The 18,941-nt window shown below is 48.3% G+C and overlaps 1 protein-coding gene across 20 annotated transcripts in view; it reads left to right on the forward strand.

Moving 5' to 3' along the window:
• The window catches only part of magi2a (membrane associated guanylate kinase, WW and PDZ domain containing 2a), an 886,652-nt gene that overhangs the window by 785,251 nt on the left and 82,460 nt on the right, over positions 1–18,941 (forward strand). For all 20 annotated transcript variants that reach the window (XM_038811518.1, XM_038811520.1, XM_038811516.1 and 17 more), the window contains 3 exons: positions 6,135–6,226; positions 12,238–12,430; positions 13,772–14,017. In XM_038811518.1, coding sequence (XP_038667446.1) covers positions 6,135–6,226; positions 12,238–12,430; positions 13,772–14,017 — 531 coding nt within the window. The remainder of the gene's footprint in view (positions 1–6,134; positions 6,227–12,237; positions 12,431–13,771; positions 14,018–18,941) is intronic.

The raw sequence follows: 18,941 nt of genomic DNA on the forward strand, positions 1-18,941 counted from the left end.
CATATTAAAGTCACCCCCCATGATCAGCCAGTGCAAGTCAAGGTCTGGGATCTTCCCCAGCACCTTCCTGATAAACGCAACATCATCCCGGTTTGGGGCATATATATTCACCAGCACCACTACCGTTCCCTCTAGCTTCCCGCTAACCATAATAAATCTGCCTCCCGGGTCTACCTCTATCCTCCCCACCTCGAATATCACCCTTTTATTAATCAGGATAGCCACCCCCCCTTGTTTTAAACACCAGACCTGAATGAAACACTTGCCCGACCCATCCCTTTAATCTAATTTGGTTTCCCAGCTTCAAGTGTGTCTCCTGTAACATAGCCACGTCTGCTTTTAACTGTCTCAGGTGTGCGATTACACAAGCTCTCTTAACCGGCCCGTTCACTCCACGACCATTCCATGTAACCAGTCTGGTCAGGGGGGCTTGTGTCGCCCTCCCCTGTCAGTCAACCGTGACCTTTCCGAGGCCAGCTCCTAGCCTGTGTTCCACACCTCACTTGATTTGCCTTTGGGCGGCGACCGCCATCTGATCTCCATCTCCAGTCTCCTAACTGCCCCTTACCCATCAGCAGTAACCCCTCCCACCCCCTCTTCCCCCTCCCCCCACTTTGTCTTTCCTCAGCTCTCCCCCCATTTTGCTCCTGTGAACCAGCTATCCAGCTAGCTCAGAATCTCCCACCCTCTGGCGTCAACAAACCTGCCGTCTGCCAGATTCTATCACACCTAACAATAACACAAGCACTCAACACAGTAACAATAATCCTAAAAAGCAAACAAACCATCCCCCAATGCGCAGGGAACGAGGCAAACCCCACCCCCTTTAATCGATTCTTATCCGTCCCATCACCTTCAAACAGAATCAAACACAAAAGAAGAAGCTTCAAGCAGCTTAAGCAAAACTATGCATGCAAGAATCAACCATCTTTCTTGCAGAAACTAAAGCACCCCATCGCATCTTAAAAGTTCTTCTCTCTGTAATCCAGTACATAAAGCAATAAAACAAAATCAAATTACACAAGAAGAGAGCGGGACCTAAGTTTAACACCTCATCTGAAAGATGCCTTCTTTGACAGTGCAGCACCCTTTAAATACTGCATTGGAGTGTCAACATAGAATTTTGTGCTCAAGTCTATCAAATAGGACTTGAATCCACAACCTATCAACCCAAAGGTGTGAGCACTACTAGCTGAGTCGTGGCTCACATACGCAAGGTAGTATTGATAAATGTTGTTACAATGCACTGACGTTAGGTCCCATGTGGATCAGAAAAGTGAAAACCCCATGGTATCCAAGGAAAAGTGGCAAGTTGAATCAAAAATTGACCCACCCAGTGGCAGAAATCTAAGGGTAATTGATTTTGAGTGTTTTTGTGAGGGGTAGGCTGCTTCCAGGGAACTGCTGCAGAGTTGGTCATGAGGCACATCAACTCCATACACCCAGAATGCCTAGATCCACTGCAGTTCACATACCGCTGCAAATGGTCCACAGCAGACGCCATCACTCTGTCCCTACACTAATCCCTGGAGCATCTCGACAACAAGGATTCCTACATCAGACTCCTATTTATTGACTACAGCTCCGCCTTCAACACCATAATCCCAAACAAGCTCATATCAAAACTCCAAAATTTAGGACGTCATTCCTCACTCTGCAACTGGATCCTCGACTTTCTGACGCATAGAACGCAATCAGTAAGAATAAACAATAACACCTCCTCCACGATAGTCCTCAAAACCAGGGCCTAGCAAGGCTGCGTACTTAGCTCCCTACTATACTCCCTGTACACAATTTGGCTCCAACTCCGTCTACAAGTTTGCTGACAACACGACCGTAGTTGGCCGGATCTCGAACAACGATGAGTCAGAATACAGGAGGGAAATAGAGAGACTAGTGGAGTGGTGTAACAACAACAATCTCTCCCTCAATGTCAGCAAAACTAAAGAGCTGGTCATTGATTTCAGGAAGCAAAGTATCATACATACCCCTGTCTGCATCAATGGGGCAAGGTAGAGATGGTTGACAGTTTCAAATTCCGAGGTAGCAGGGGAGCCTCAGGAGATAGCTCCGTTCGCACCCCCGTCCCATGGAGTAGTCTGGAGGCCATTGGGCACCCTGTGCGAGGAGGAGGTGAAGGGACCCATGTCGGTTACTCCTGCAGAACACCGATGCACCTCGGACTCGCCCCACCCTGCCCCTCCTGTTCCTGGCGGAGATATATATGGTGGGTAGCAGGCAGAACAGGGTGGCGCCATGCCACCTGGGACACCTGAGTAGCAGCCGGGCCTATCCAAGCCCGGTCGTTCCGGAGGACAGCCGCCAATGGGAACAGGGCGGGAATCACAGCAGGTTGCAGGCAAGTGGATGGCTGGGTGGGGGAGGTGTGTGTGGGGGTGGAATGCGGTATCCGTGACCCTAGCCAGTTCTCCCCATCCCACTCCCCCGGTACAAACGAGTCCTCATGCGGCGCCTTCTTTACACCTCCTCCTCCGCAGCCTTTTGGGCGGCTGGTTCTCCAACCTGGGTGTCTGGCTCTCCAACCTGGGCGGCTACCTCCTGTCCCTCTGTGGCATGCTCTGCTGCTGCAGCTTCCTCCTCCTCGAGCAGCTCTAGCTCATATAGCCACAGGGCATCCTCCATGGCTGCGGAAACTAGCAGGAAGGCCACCATTGCTGGTTCAATTCCAATATCCATTGTCTGCTGGGGGTGAAAGGCCAACATGTTAGCATGGTGCGTACCCCCCATGCCCAAACAGTTCCAATGAGCTACAAGGTGGCCCTGGTTAGCACTGCAGGCTCTTACCATGCATGTACCCCCCCTCCCCCTTCACCTCCGCACCCCTGGCCCCATCATTGGCCAGCACGGTTGGGACCTCTGGCCCTGACGCCCGTCCCTGCTGCCAGGGCTACGCTCCACGGCCCCTGCCCGGGGTGCCGGGCAGGTGGGAGTGGGGAATGGCGGAGGGTTGGGTGCGGGGATGGGGGTTTGGGAGTACCCATATGGCCAGTGCTTGGTCAGTGGGGTGCAAAGCAAAATGGCTGCCTTGCAGCTTCCGGCAATGGCAGTCCGCGACTGGACACCGCCCCAGTCCTGTGGGGGGTTACTCCAGCCACTCAGCCTGTTCCCCCGTCACTACCCACCTCCCGCGGCACTTGCAGCGCCACCCCGCCACACCAACCAGCCCGGCCAGTCTCCAGCCCGGCAGCCCGCAGTCGCACCTCTCCTCTCTCCCTCATCATCCACAATGCCGGTTTCACAATTTATAAAAACACAAGTGGACTGCGCTGTCGGGAACTCGGCCCATCAGAGGCGCAGAATCATGGAGACCCCACAGAATACCGAATGGGACCTACTAATGATATGCAAACGGCGCTTACTGTACATGCATTCCAGACCGCATTGACGTCGCTGTCGAGGTGATGGAGAATTCCGATTTGGCGTCACATCGGCGTCGCCTGCAATTTTGGCATCAGCCAACGGAGAATCCCACCCCAGTTCTGTCTTGATAAGTTGTTAATGTTTAGAGGTTATGGAGGAGGGATAGGAAAAACTGTTAATTATTGTAAAAGCTATGATGAAATTTCATACAGCCTTCGAGACTTAGGGTGCGATTCTCCTAAAAGATTTCTAAGTTTATTTGTGCCGGCAAGTTCTTCATCGCTATTCGGCCTCCCCAGCAAGTGGTCACACTGGTGCCAATTAGTACTCCTTTTTAAAAACGTGACTCTGACTGATGGGCTTCTGTGGGGAGCCGAGGAGGTGAGTAGCCATCTTTGCTCACAGGCAAAGAGCCGGAGCACTGCGCTTGCCACCCCAGTGCTCAGTGAGGGGTGGGGGACCCTCGGTTGGGGTTGGGCGAACCACCACACAGGGGGCGCCATGGGAAGAGGGGGGTCGCTGGGGGAGGGCAACCAGGGGAGCAACCGCTCGCCACACCACCACGCCAACCTCTGGATCATGTTTACCCATTCCGGGGACAATCCTTGTCCCTGCCTGTCTGGCCCACCAACCACCCATAACCCCCAGCGATTGCCGAAGCCTCTGGCCATGCGGCTGAAGGCTATTGCTAATAGGACATTGGCAATAGTGGTTAAATGAGCACATCACACAACCTAAGTGGATTCCCATGGGTGGGCAAGCCATGTAGCATGTGGGAGTCATTGCCGAGCATCCCAATTATGCTGATTTGCCTGAACACTGCAGGAAGCAACACCACACACGCAGCAGCCAACATCCGAACACCCAGGGGATGGGACACAGCTTCGGGAACATGTGCATGGCTGGAGGGTTGGTGAGTGCCATGGGGAGCGGACCAGCGTCAGGTCCAGGTGACGTTGTGAGTGGGTATTCAAGGCAGAGGACCTGGGGGCTGGTGAAGGGGGGCCCGCTGCAGCCGGGAGTGCATGGGCAGGGCATTCCAGGTGGGAGGGAGGGGGGATCAATGGGGGATTGGAGGGTCCCGGGGTGGGAGCCACCGCTGTTTGTCAGTCTGACACCCTCTCACAATTCTTTACAGATATTGAACACTATGGCAGGGCTAAAGGATGTAGAACGTGCCCAAGTGGTGCTGCTGGTAAGCCGAGCGGCCAAACGCCGGAGACGGCGGCAGCAGCAGCGTCAGCTGATGCTTGAGGCAACGGCCCATGTGCCGGACCCCTCCCCACACCCTCAGGACCTGTGCATCAATAGGTCACGGATGCCCTGTATGCCCGAATGGAAAACTATAACACCTTTGACATGGACCAAGCCCAGCAAGATGCCTGAGCAGCAGGTTTCCCTACCATCGCCTGGATGTCCCAAGTCCAGGGGGTAATAGATGCCACGCATGTTGTCCTGTGCTTGCCAGACCATCTGGGGGGGCCCTATGTTAACAGAAAGGGGTTCCACTCCCTGAACTTACACATTGTGTGCGATCATCAGATAAAGATAATGGTGAATATCGGGCAGGTAGGTCTTAAGTAGGTTTAAGACCTATTCCCGGGAGTGCCGTTTAGTCCCACCGCTGGGTGAATCCCATGAGGCGCAGAGGCTGCCGAGAGGCCCACTGGAGGGCTATCCCGAGATTCTCCGGCCGGGTTGTGCTCTCGCTTGAGCACGTGACAAGAGAATTGTGCCCTAAGCATCTTTAGCCCTCTAGAGTCAGGCTGGGAGGCGTTGGGGGGGATGGTTTGCCCCAAATGGCGAGAGAAGATGGAGATGTGAAGTGCCGGTTGGCATTTGACCAGGGCAGGGATGGTGGAGGACGACCTCCTACCTAGGGACTGTTAGGGCCTCTTCCAGACACCGCTGGCATTTTACCAGCAGTAGTTAGATCTTTTGTCGTGTGGGGAGACCACATGTGAACTTTGTCACATTCCTTGGGCTCAATGGGGGCCCTCCTAATACCACTCTGTGGTCCACAGTGTGAATCTCAGCAGCAATAGTCACCGCTACAGCAACTCTCACTTTCCCGCCATCAATAACCATCTCCCAGTCCCCTGGCTGTGGTCTGTCTTTGACCCCAGCACCCAGGCTCCACTTACTTGGTTAGGAGGCTGGCCTGCTTCTATGGTGTCCTTTCAAGCTCAGTCCCACCACTTCTGGTGACATTGCTGAGCTGGCAGCACATCGTAGTGGGCTGACCTTTAAAAGGTCAGCAGCCTCAACAGCAACCAATTCATTACCAGACCATTAAAAATTGCATCTGCGTTCCCACAAACGGCTGAGGCTGGGTCGCCTCTAGCTTTCAGTCATCAGGATCCCCGCCACAATGATAACATTCAGCCCGAAGCTTCTGTTTGCTGCCAGATACTGTGGATTCATAAGGGTCACAACCAGCAACAGAACACATGTTCCATTATCATTTAATAATTCAGTGCATTTTAATTTTTTTGAAGCACTTTAATCTAACACAAGCTACAAGTTACAGTGAGCAGGATCCTTGTTTGGTTGTTTATTTTTATCCAACCATGAAATCTTTCATTCTGGTAACTTGCACTTATTTACCCCATTACTTGGTGGTGCAACATGCTCATGTAGTCAGTGCTGGACTAAAACACATTTCCATCTATCATTTCTTATCCCCTCAAGAGGACTAACAGGTGAAAACGTGCATTTTGCTGATACTCATTGTATGTTCTGTTCTGAATTAGGTCCAGACTACCGTGAGTTGGATGTTTATTTACGCAGACAAGAATCTGGGTTTGGCTTTCGAATCCTGGGTGGAGATGAGCCTGGTCAACCAGTGAGTAAGCTATAATATTGTTTTATATACAGTTGTTTTCGACTTAACAAAATCAAAATGTAAATCAAAGAACAATTTTTTTATTCATTCGTGGAAATTAGGCATCACTGGCTAGGTCAGCATTCACTTCCCAACCCTAATTGCCCTTGAGAAGGTGGTGGTGAGCTGCCTTCTTGAACTGCTGAATCCATGTGGTGTCGGTACACCCACAATACTGTTAGGGAGGGAGTTGCAGGATTTTGACCCTGCGACAGTGAAGCAACGGTGATATATTTCCAAGTCAGGATGGTGAGTGACTTGGAGGGGAACCTTCCATGTGTTTCCATGTGTCTCCTGCCGTTGTTTTCTAGATGGTAGTGGTGATGTGTTTGCTTCCAGGTTATGCGAATGGGAGGGTGGGGTGGAATGGCCAGAAGCATGGCACTGCATCCCACCCTCATACACCCCCACCCACCCCCCACCTGCAACCCCCTCCGTGATACATACCTGTCGCAGCAGGTATGGCCCATGGGATGGAGGATGATGACAACCTGCTCTGGGGTAAGCTCTGGTGCTCCACATCATTTGATAATGTTTAACGCCTGCCCATAGTAATACTGTCCACCTGGGTGATCCCTGCATGCAAGCTGGCCATTCCATCAAATGGTGCATCGGATCCCTGGCGTGGCGATGGTGGGGACGGTTTGGGGGAGGGGGGGGGTGCAGTCCACCCATAACATCCGCCCATTCCCCCCCGTGCCCCCTCTCATGCCAGCCCAGTCCAGCCCAGCTCCCATACCCATCTGACAGAGTACTAAGGCTGGCTGTAACAGTGAACAGGTCTTTAATGTGAACAAATATATACACATACGTGCCCTATCACTAAACTGTGCCCTGCAGCCGTGCCAATTTAACTGGTATTTAAATTTCCAGCCTTATGGGCCCTAATGCAATGCCTAGATGGTACATCAAGATTGGAGGCGGCCTGCTGTGATTCCCGCCCTGCGACCTGGGTCCCCATTGGCGGCATTTTCTGGGACGACCAGACCTCGATGGGCCAGCCGCTGTTCGGGTGTCCCAGGTGGCGTGGCGCCGCCCCGTTCTGCCCACTGCCCACCAGATGCACCAGGGACAGGGTGGGGGGGTCTGAGGTGCTGCGGTGTTCCGGCACCTCCTTTGCAGGAGTCCCCCCCGCCCTCCCATTCACCTCCTCTTCGCTCGTGGTGGCCCCCGGGTTACTCCATGGGACGGAGGTGCAAACGCAGCTATCCCCTGAGGCACCCCTGCCACCTGGTGCTGCCAGTCCTAAAGCTCGCTCCGATTTCGACCAAGCTCTGCATGCTCGTGGCCATGGAGCACAGGGAGTGGACCATCTCCGTCTAGTATTGCAACACATCAAGCTGTGTCTGTGCTGCCACCTTCTAGGTCTGTACCACATCAGCCAGTGACTATGTCATCTCCCTCTGGGACTGGGCCACCTTCCTCTGTGTCTGCGCCACGTCGGCCAGCACCTGGGCAAAGCCGCTGACTTTCTCAGCCACTGTGTCTGGACCACGCTCAGAAGCACCGCTGCAATGTCCAGGTGGCTCTGGCATATGGCTGCCTGTGAGAGGATAGCCCTGACCTGGGCCTTGATCAGCGCCTGCACAGAATGCTCCAGGCCTTGGACAGACTGATTCATAGCCGCAACCCTTGCCCTCAAGGTCTCCACCATGGACACCACCCGTGCAGTGTTGGCCTCGGCGGCATGCATGTTCGACACCACACCCTGTTCCTGTCAGACTCCTCCAACTGCACCTGCCGGTGCTGGATGCTCACCGACAAGCCCTCATTTGGTCCCTTGCTCTGCGACTGTATCTCCACTGTAGATGAGACTGTCCGTCTGGACGGCAGCCAGTACCTGGTGTCGGTCCGCCCTCCGGACGTCCACCCCCTTGGGATATTCCTACCTCTACCTGCTGTACCGGAGCATGTGTCAGAGGGTGTCCCAGGTGCCTCTTCACTGAAGTACCCAACCAAGGTGAGTGTCTCTGGGAAGATGGAGGGTGTTGGAGACAGCTGCGACAGGAAATCAGTGTCATCCCCGGACTCGAGCTCCGGAATGTCTTGGGCCACAGGCATAATATGGCTCCCGTCCATGTCGGTGTCCTCATCGCTGGTTGGCAACGGGGGCGGGGCTTAGGTTATGGCACTGGCTGGGGGCGGGGTACACCAGGTGGACCCGCCACACCACCAGCAGGTCCTGCAAGACACAAGACAAGACGCATGATTGGACCGCGGGCCAGCTGGGGGTGAGAGTGAGGGTGCTGTGAGGCTGGTTGTGGGGATGGTGTGGGGGTGGTGTTGGTGGGAGGGGGGTTTGACACACGTATCATGGGGAACCGCAACTAAGCAGGGTCTCACTTCCTCACCCGCAGCCGGCCTCCATGCTGGAGACTTCCCTTTCCTCAGGGTCACCATCCGCGACCAGAGCCCTCTGCTCTGCCACGGTGAGGGGCTGCAGGTCCGGTGGTCCCACTCCAGTTTTCTCCTGCTTCCAGCGGCTATGGGTGGCCTTCTCCGGCGGGGCACATGGTCATAGCGGCCAGTATGGGTGCCGGCATGTGGTGCAGGATGGGGGTTCAGCTGCCCTCCGTGAGGGGGGGTTACGGGTGTGTGGACAGGGATTGATGCCGGGGCACAATGCTTTGTGCTGACTCTGGCCGCCCTGAGGAGATCGTGCAGTTTTTTCCCGCACTGCAAGCCGGTTTGGGTGGTGTTACTGGTGGTGCTGACCACCTCCGGCACCTGTGCCCAGGCACGGCGAATGGCGGCGGCTGGCAGCCTCCTTCCCGGGCTGGGGTACATGATGGCCTGCATCTCCTCCACGGCATCCAGGAAGGTCTCCAGTTTGGCAACTGTGAAGCATAATGCTTCATCCTTGCTGCCATCTCGTTGGTGGGGATGGTGTGTGGGGTGTGAAGTGTGTATATGCCACTGCAGCTTGTCAGCCTCCTGCGTGCCAATCGTGAATCCGGCACCGTTTCTCATTGGAATTAATGGTGTCTCACGTGGTGTCGATGCTAGCCCCTCAATGGTCGCTGAATCAGTTTTACTGTTGTGGAATCCTGCCCCGGCATCAACACTTAGTCTCAGGAACGGAGAATCCAGCCGATGGCCTTCCATAATTTACCAGTTTGAGCGCAAGTAAAATTCCCTCTTTTGAACATATTTTCACTTGATTCCCTTTTGGGAATTCCCACAATGTTCACAGATGAAAGGGTAGGCAGCTGACCTGCTTGCTGACCACAACCAATACCACTCTTAATCTGATCATGAGTGGTAAATCAGATCCTAGAGATGTTGGCCATCCTTCTAGTTGTTTCTTTCTCTTGGGAGATGACTGCCATTGAGTTAAACCCACCAAAAACTAACATGGCTGAGATCTGTGGGGAAGAGATCAGCCTGCAGACTCAAAACCATCTCCCTCTCTCCAACAGTGTGCTTGGATGTACTGCATCTCGACAAACATCTTATTTCTTTGACTAAGAGAAATGCCTGAGACCAAAACAATTTTAACTAAAGCCAGCAATCAATAACCAGTTGACATGGGGAAGAGTAGTCCAAAGATGACTAAATGCATCAATGTGGTTTTCCGAAGATTAGAAACCCTTGCCTTTTTAACCTTCAAGATGTGATTGGTTATTGTACGAATATAGGATTTCTTGGCTCTCAGTCCAAAAAGGACACAAGCAAGAGGAATGGATAACGTGAATGTGCCTTGCTTGACATAAATTATTCAACTGCCTCAAGGAAAAACACTACTTTGACAGTCTCAGTTTGTATTGCTGTTTCCAATTGTTGTCATGCAAAAGGATTTTTTTTTAAATGCTCACATAGAAACTTTTATGAGAAAATATTCATTGCTAAGCAACAGCTTCAGTGGCAAACTGGTTTCAGAGTTAAATAGCATATTCATGAACTCATCAATGTCTGATCTATGTCAGACAAAGCTATCTTCAGCCTGTGATTTGTCTCCAGTAGAGAAATGTGAGATTTAGTCTTAATTTGCAACATAAAAGGGGAACTGTAAGTCATTTAACCCCTTCAAGCTGCAGAAGGTGAAACCAACCACATTGCAGTATATATAGGAAGATTTCAAATTCAATTTAACGTCAACAATGTCTTTTTAAATACATTTTGTCAGGATAATCCAAGATTAAGAAAAGAATAGTCACTAAAACAGTCTTGGATGTATTAAATAGCACGATTTGAGTAAAGAAATATACAATCAATTCAACTCTAAAATTGGGTGTCACCATCAACCTTCCCAATAGAAAGAATTATGATGAACTTTAACATCCTTATTTCTTCTTTAACACTTGTTTTTTTTTGATAAAACATTAAATGCCAATCAAATCAGAGGCGTGACTAGAGGCATGTTAATTAGTTAGCATTCATACTGTCCCTCAACATTTGCTGTGAAACAAAAAATGTTAGCAGAAATAAGGACAAGAAAGCAGATATTCTAGGAATATTCCAGATTGAAAATATAAATAACATATTACTTACTGGTAGAGCAGATGTTGTGTGTTATGTTGCCCAATATTTTAATAAATATTAGGTTATGAATTACACATATATCGAACATTTATGCAGTGATACTGTGATTAACCCCACCACATCTATATTGTCGCTCTTGTGATTAGCTAAAAATAACTGCCAGTAAATTATTGTGGCTAATTCATTCAAGCAAAAAAAATTAATGGCAGTGCCCGCTTTAGGTACACAATTGCAGGGAAACAGATGATCTTTTTTTATGTAATGATGCAGTTGAAGCCTTCCTTATTCCCTCATCGCAATCATTTGTACTGGTTAGAGTCCTAAAATGGGTACTGAATTTAAAACATATTTTAAATAAATGAATAAATTGAAGCTTTGCTTTCAAAATACAGGTAAATCCACCATGATGTAGATTCTTTTGATTGTCTAAACCCTATCATAATCACATTTCCTAAATGTAAAATGACTGATACATCAATTTGAATTAAACATTTTCAGGGGGGGGCCTCTTCAGCCTCTCTCCCCCCCCCCCCCCCCCCCCCCCCCCCCCCGCTCCCAACACCTCCTTACAGGCCCCCTCCCCCTTCCAGGGCCCCACATGTCACTTTCCCAACTTTCCAGAGGCCCCTTCCTACCTGCCCTCCATCCCCCTCTCCCACCCTTCATACCCTCCCCTCCACCCTCCTTTCATGGGCATCCCCCCCCCCCCCCCCCCCCCCTTGGGCCCTGACCTTTGGCAGTGCTACTCTGGCATCCTTCCACTGGCACCCTGACTGTGCTCCTGTCAGCATGGCAGTGCTACTCGGGCACCTTGACAGTGCCAATGTGGCAGTGTTAAGGTGCTCACGTTCAAGGGAGAGGACCAGGGAGCCATCCTACACTAAATCTGACCTCCCAGGGGCCTCCAATGGCCTGGGAGACCCCCTGAGACATCCACCTGGTCCATGTTTGTGTGGAGCAGTACTGAACGGCGTCTAGCTGTGACCACCCTGGGGGGGCTGGTAGATCCCGGGTGGCCGGTAAATGCCGCGTAAGCTAAGTAGGTTTAAACCCTACTTAGGCGCGTGCCATTTGGTCACGTCCATTTTGGGCGGGATTCTGATTCCGATGACTCGCAAGATCTGGGTAGATCTCACGAGGCATAAAGGCTGCCTGGAGGCTCGCAAAAGGCCTCTCCCGGCATCTAACTGCCACACCGTGCGCTTGCTTGAGGGCAACACGGCTGGCAGATCGTGCCCATATTATATTTTACAAGCTCATTGGTCAGTTTGAATTGAGGCCAATGTTATGCTGTGCACTTACTGTCTGAAAGAACGTCAAAGAAACTTAAAAATATATCAAGTGTTGTACAAGTAAATAACAAAGATGTTAAATGTGCATTGACATTGGCAAAAGTGAAACATTCATGTCTATAACTTGAATGAATGTGCTACTGTGTAGAAAACCTTGTTTCTCTTAGTAATTGATATTCTTTATTTTGAACATTGAAGATTCTTATCGGAGCAATAATTGCAATGGGTGCTGCTGACAGAGATGGCCGCCTTCGCCCTGGGGATGAGTTAGTTTATGTGGATGGAATATTAGTTACTGGAAAAACTCACCGTTATGTGATAGATCTGATGCACAACGCAGCCCGAAATGGCCATGTCAGCCTCACTGTACGAAGGAAGGTTCTGTGTCAAGGTATGGTGTGGATAAAAGTTTTAAAAGAAAGGGAACCTAGTGTGTTGGGCATAGTACATGAGCTTCCCAAATCAGAATTTTATAGAATACATCCCAGTTTTGAGTAATGTTCAATCTCACCTGCCATCATCGACATACTTTTCTGTTTCATTGAACTTTATATCACAAGAGGCCATTTGGTCAATTTCACCTGCGCCAGCCTTTTGAATGAGTTACACCATTAGGCCCACTCCCCTGTTCTTTGTCCATAGTCCCCCATTTTTTATTTCAAGTATACATCCAATTCCTTTTTGAAAGTTCCTATCAAATCAACTTTCCCCATTCTTTTAGACAGTGTTTTCAGGACCATCAATGCTTCCTGCATTAAAAAAAACGTTTCATTTCTCCTTGGTTCTTTTACCAAATTCTGGTGCGAGTTGCTATATCAAGCAATAGAGCAACATGAGCAGAATCCTTTTATTCTGAGTGACCTAAATGAACAATTCTGTAGGTCTCGAGTTTCAAAATGGTATGAGAAAAGAATAGGTAAATTAAGAAGAACTAATTAGATTGCACCAAACTCTGATTTTAAATGCCTGACAGCTGAAGTTTCACAGCAATGTTGTACCTGCAGAAGTGTACTGGAGTATAACCCCACTGTGCCTCTTTGACCCAACACTGACCCCATCCCATATCACAGTGCGAGGGCCATTTGAAAAATTATCTATCTATATTGCTAAAAAAACAGTACTATATAGAAATTTTATTTTTCACAGGATGTGTGTCGCTAACTAGGCCAGCATTTAATGCCCATCCCTAATTGCCCTTGAGACGATGCTGACAGGCCACCTTCTCGAACCTCTGCAGTCCACGCGGTTCAGGTACACCCACGGTGTTGGTAGGAAAGGAGTTCCAAGATTTTGACCCAGCAACAGTGAAGGGACAGCAATATGATTATGGCTTTCTGCTGACCGCACAATGTTCAGCACTATTTGCAAATCCTCAGACACTGAAGTAGGCCATGCCCAAATGCAGCAAGACCTGGACAATATTCAGGCTTGGACTGACAAGTGGCAAGTAACATTCACGCCACACAAGTGCCAGGCAATGACCATCTCCAACAAGAAAGATTCAGCTTTGACAAAGGGTCATCTGGACTCCAAACATTTGCTCTATTCTCTCTCCACAGATGCTGCCACACCTGCTGAGATAGGTTTTACCCCTTCAAGTGTGATATCCCCACTGGAATCATTATGGAGTTAATAATACTGTTCTATCTATACGTAGTTTATATTTTTAAAATTGTACTTCTCTTTTCAATCATTGAAAACTTGAATGTACAGTGTATGTTTTGTTTTTCAGGTGGACCATGTTCTGAGAATGGGCGAAGTCCAGGGTCAGTATCTACACAACACAGTTCTCCAAGAAGTGATTTTGCTGGGTGTCCTAATAGCGCACAAGCCCCTCCAAGCGGTTCATCACCTGCAGAGAGCTTGGTCAGTCATGGTATGCAGGCAAATGACGTTGTTATACATCGCAAAGAAAGTGAAGGCTTTGGCTTTGTGATCATTAGCTCATTAAATAGACCAGAAACGGGTGCATCAATGGGTGAGTAAAAGCAGTTTTAAAGAAAATTCGAGTGTGATGCTTTCCTTTTGCCGCCTTAATGTTGTAATTATAGTGACAAAATAACCTACTAATAACAACAATTTGTATTTAAAGAGATAAACCGTGCCCTCACCCCTTCCCCTCCCTCTCCGAACCATTAAGGTGTTCCACTTGTCCTCACTTTCCACCCCTAGTTTCTGTATTCAAAGGATCATCATCCGCCATTTCCACCAATTCCAGCATTATGCTGTCACCACATCTTCGCTCATCTACCCTGTTAGCATTCTGTAGGGTCCATTCCCTCCATGACACTCTGGTCCACTCCTCTATCACCCCTAACACCTCATCCCCTTCCCATGGCACCTTCCCATGCAATCGAAGGAGATGTAACCAACCTCTTTACCACCTTCTTCCTCACTGTCCAAGGCCCCAAACTTCCAGGTGAAGCAACGATTCACTTGCTCTTCTTTCAATTTAGTCTACTCTATTCAACACTCAAAATGCAGTCTCCTCGACAATGGGGAGATGATTCTCAGACTGGGTGACCACTTTGTAGAATACCTCCACTCAATCCGCAAGCATGACCCAGTCCTCCTGTCACTTGACATTTCAATTCACCATCTTGCTCTCAAGTTCATATTTCTGTTCTCAGTCTGCTACAATGTTCTACTGAAGCCCAACTCAAACTGGAGGAACAGTACTTCATCTTCCTTCACAGCTTCCTGGACTTAACATTGAGTTCAACAACTTTAGACCATGAGTCTGTCCTCCATTTTGATTTTACCAGATTGGCAAAAGAGGTATGTTTTAATGAGCGCCTTAAAGCACAAGAGGTAGAGTTAGGAATTTGAAGAAATGGCCACAAATGTTGGAGCAGTTAAAATCGGAGGTGCTCAAGAGGCCAGAGATTGAGGATGACAGCTATCTGGGAACGTTGTGGGGTTGGCAGAGATGACCGAAACATGGAGGGTCCAAGCCCTGGTCAGATTTGTAAACAAGGATGAGAACTTTTAAAATCAAATAATTACTTGATCAAGGACCAATGTAAGATAGCAAGCACAGAGGTGATAGGTTAATAGGACTTGGTACAAATAAGGGTAGGGCAGGAGTGTTTTGAATTCCCTCAAGTTTATAGAAGTTAGAGTCGTGTGATGCTTTAATCAACAAGAGTATCAAATGTTTAATTTGTCCTCTGATTTTCCTAAAAAAGAATTGTACAGCTACCAGAGCTGTCCGCTGTCAGTCAGCATTCCACCTTTACCTAACTGCCACAAGAATATTGCATTGTCATGCCATTTCATATGCATCACAAGCTAATTCTTTTATCCTAGGACGTAATGAACTAACAAAATTGCAGCTTTATTTGGTGAAATGGAAGATTATTTGCCTTTTTGCTCCTAATTGGGAAGCAATTGTGAAAAATACTTGAGTACAGAAAGTATTCCAAAACAAATAGCTCATTTAAGAGCAACACAGAACTGCAATAAACTTGAAAACCCACACCCAATCGGTAAACCATCCTGGTCAAAAGAGAGTGTTCTGTACTTAAATGATAAAACCAGAATTGACAGTTCTTGAGGCAAAAATAGTCAAGGAATACTGATCCTCTGATGTTTCCCGCCTTGGAAAGAATCCAGCCTCCAAAGCCTACCACCATAATCCTACGATGAATATACTGCACAATTACCTCCTGTGGTGAGTAAGCTAACTCCTCCTGTGCCCCACTTGTAGCTTCTCTGACCAGGAGACTTGGAGCGCGGGTTTCCCAGCTGGGCACAATGGGTGAATCGCAGGAGAGCCCTGGTGTGTTTGGTCCCTTGTACTTTATGAAGTAACTCACCAAACACTTCGATATGTTCAAACCAGGATCCTTTTATAGTGTCTCGTGTAGTAGGATGGCAATCTGATACAGAGCACGTTATCCTGGAGTCTTGCTACTCCTCTGAAACTTACACCTAGCACTGACCAATTACATGTCAGTCGTATTACCCTCTTAATCATCTTCTGGAGATGGTCGATGCGCCTCTCTTTATATCTGGGTCCCAGGTCACATGACCCTGGTCTGGAGACAGCATGGTGTGCCTGTACCACCACCTGCTGGTTGGGGGTCGCACACCATCCAACTATGATATAGCCCATAGGCATATTAGCACAAGCCCCAAATCAGGCTCCGTGATGGGTGCGAAGTCTTGGCCGAGTCACCTGTTCATGGCACCCGGTGTGATCCGGATCACACCTCGATAAAGATATTTAAATAAACAATTAGGCTGATTTAAATGTCCCAACGCCATATTCACCATGCCCAGGAGTCAAGCTGCGCCTGCGAAGCCTCAACCTACCACCATTTAGCACTGGTTTCCACAATCGTGGACCAGGCTTAATGGCACCTCGGAGGTCTTGCTGGCTATTAGAGCCTCCCTGGTGGTCGGGGACAGGTCAGGGTAGTACCCTGGCACTTCCCCGGCACCCAGGCATGTTGACACTGTCAGCCTGGCACTGCCACAGGCACCTTGCAGGGTCAGGGCCTGAAGGCCATGTCCATGAAAGGGGGGATGAGGGGTTTGAGGGGACTGGTTGAGGGGATGGGGGGGGGGGGGTGGTCCTGAAAGGGGGGGGGGGTGTAGAAACCGGGGCAGCCTTTCAAAATGGCACCCCAATCTGTGAGAAGCTGGGCCAGCTAGTGAACCCAGCTCCTCAGTACAGGAACATTTTTTAAGTGGGCATCAATGGGGAGAATCTCCCCAAGGCCCAGAAAAATGGCTAAGTGCCATTGAATAGCGGTGTTAATATCGGCATTGCAGCCACCGAGAAACACCCCACCAAACGCACCCAAAACCGGTGAATGTTGCCCCTGATGTCATGGTATGCCATGATTGTCAGTCTTCTCCCAACCTCAAACATCGACTGTAGCTCATCTGCAACCTCCTGTGATGTCTGTCATCAAACCACACTTAGGTCGACCCCCCTTTCTGCTGTTCTCTAGAAGAGATTGCTGTAGCTTCTCAGCTGTGATCAAATGGCCAAAATACTGATATTTTCTTTTCTGCTCAAGATGAGTTCTCTGCAGATCCTCAGTTCTGATCAAAATATTGACATTTTCCTTTCTTTTTTTTTGCTTTCAATTTCAAGAACCTCTTGATTGACCTTATGGTCTTGTATGGAATTTTAAGCAGACAGCTTAGCATTCACACTTCAAAGGCCTCTATTTTCTTCCACAGATCTTTATTTATAGTCCAGGTTTCTGAGGTATCCAGGAAAGTGGATACACTGTAGCATGATATGAGTTTTCTCTATTTACCAGCTTGAGCTTTCTTGTTAACAACTCCTTCATCTTCACAAAATTACTTCTGGTTATCGCTATTCTTTTCTGACTTCAGCATCACATCTACCATCTCCTGTTACCATTTATCCTACATAGACATTCTTATCTACTTGTTCCAGTGTTACACCGTTCACATCAATCGTCACTCTAATTTCTTCTAATGTATTCTTTCCACCATTGTTTTTATCTTTTTGGTGTTAATAGACAAATTATATTATAAATTTCTAGGTATTAATTGATTTACAATATTATGTAGGGCCCTCTCTGATTCTGCAAGTAGACCACTGTATCGTCAGTTTATTTTGTTCTTGGTTTCAATTTATATCCTTGGATGTACATCTGACTCTCCGAATATTTGTTCTGTGCACAGATGGAATAATTTTAGTGAAAGTACATAGCCTTGTCATATTCCTCTCTTTACTTGAAACATATCTGATTGTCAATCTGATTAGCCTGATGCTCGCTGTTTTGTCCCAATATAGGCTTTGGATAAATCTCACGTCTTTACTGTCAATGTCACATTTCAGCATCATATCTACAGTATTAGATTTTGATGATAAACAAGATCAAACACTTTTTCATAGTCTGTGAAGCATATTTAAATTGACTTGTTCATTTCTAGATATATTTATTGAAGATTGTTCTTCGGTAAAATATTTCTGCTCTTGGTGCAGACAAATCCAGACAATCTTTCACAATTTTCTGTTTCAAATGTGTTATTATTTCTTTCTGTTGTGATTTTCGAGACTACTTTAATGGGACTTTGTAAGCTTGAAATTCTAAAATGATTGCAAACCATTGCTTTAGGTTCTTAGGTAACTCACTGAATAATGAACTTCTCAAGTCACTTGGAATGTACCCTAACTCATTTGTAACAAAATATCAGTTAATTGATTAACTTCATTTTGCATTGTTGAGAAATCAGAATCTTTTTTGCCCTATTTGACCGAAACATTAACTCAGGCTGGAATTTCAAGAAGGAATTAGATATAACTCTTGAGGCAAAAGGGATTAAGGGATGTGGGGGGAAGGCGGGATCAGGATATTGAATTTGATGATCAGCCATGATCATAATGAATAGCGGAGCAGGCTCGTAGGGCTGAAGATATGCTATGGGATCCTCGGAAGTCCTAATGCAGTGACTGTAGGAATTGCCTGCGAATTCAAACTTCAAATGGCAATTACACTGCTCCCTGGGACCCTCCACAAAATCTCCAACACTGAGTAAGAGCCAGAGACTTTGGGTGGTTTTGCCTTGGGTACCCGCATACCTATCCAGGAAATGTGGGACAGATTGAAGCCTTACCCAATACTTCAGTGTTAACCCATCATCCAAACTCCTGCCCCAATCTGACCACTGTACCCGCTTACCTTAACCATCCTACCTCCTCAGCCACCTTACATCCTTAGCGAACCAGCACTTTACCCACTTACTCACCCTACCGTCTTACTCACATGTCTTACCCACCCTATCCCTTTACACACCCTACCCCCTTACACACTTACCTTCTCTCCATAGCTTTTCAAAGAAGCTTTGAACATTTAAACTCTACTTACCAGTAAACGGCAGCTAGTGCCGTAAAAAAGGGGTGTGATTTCGGA

Source organism: Scyliorhinus canicula, chromosome 11 (genome assembly GCF_902713615.1).
Source record: "Scyliorhinus canicula chromosome 11, sScyCan1.1, whole genome shotgun sequence".
NCBI lineage: Eukaryota > Metazoa > Chordata > Chondrichthyes > Carcharhiniformes > Scyliorhinidae > Scyliorhinus > Scyliorhinus canicula.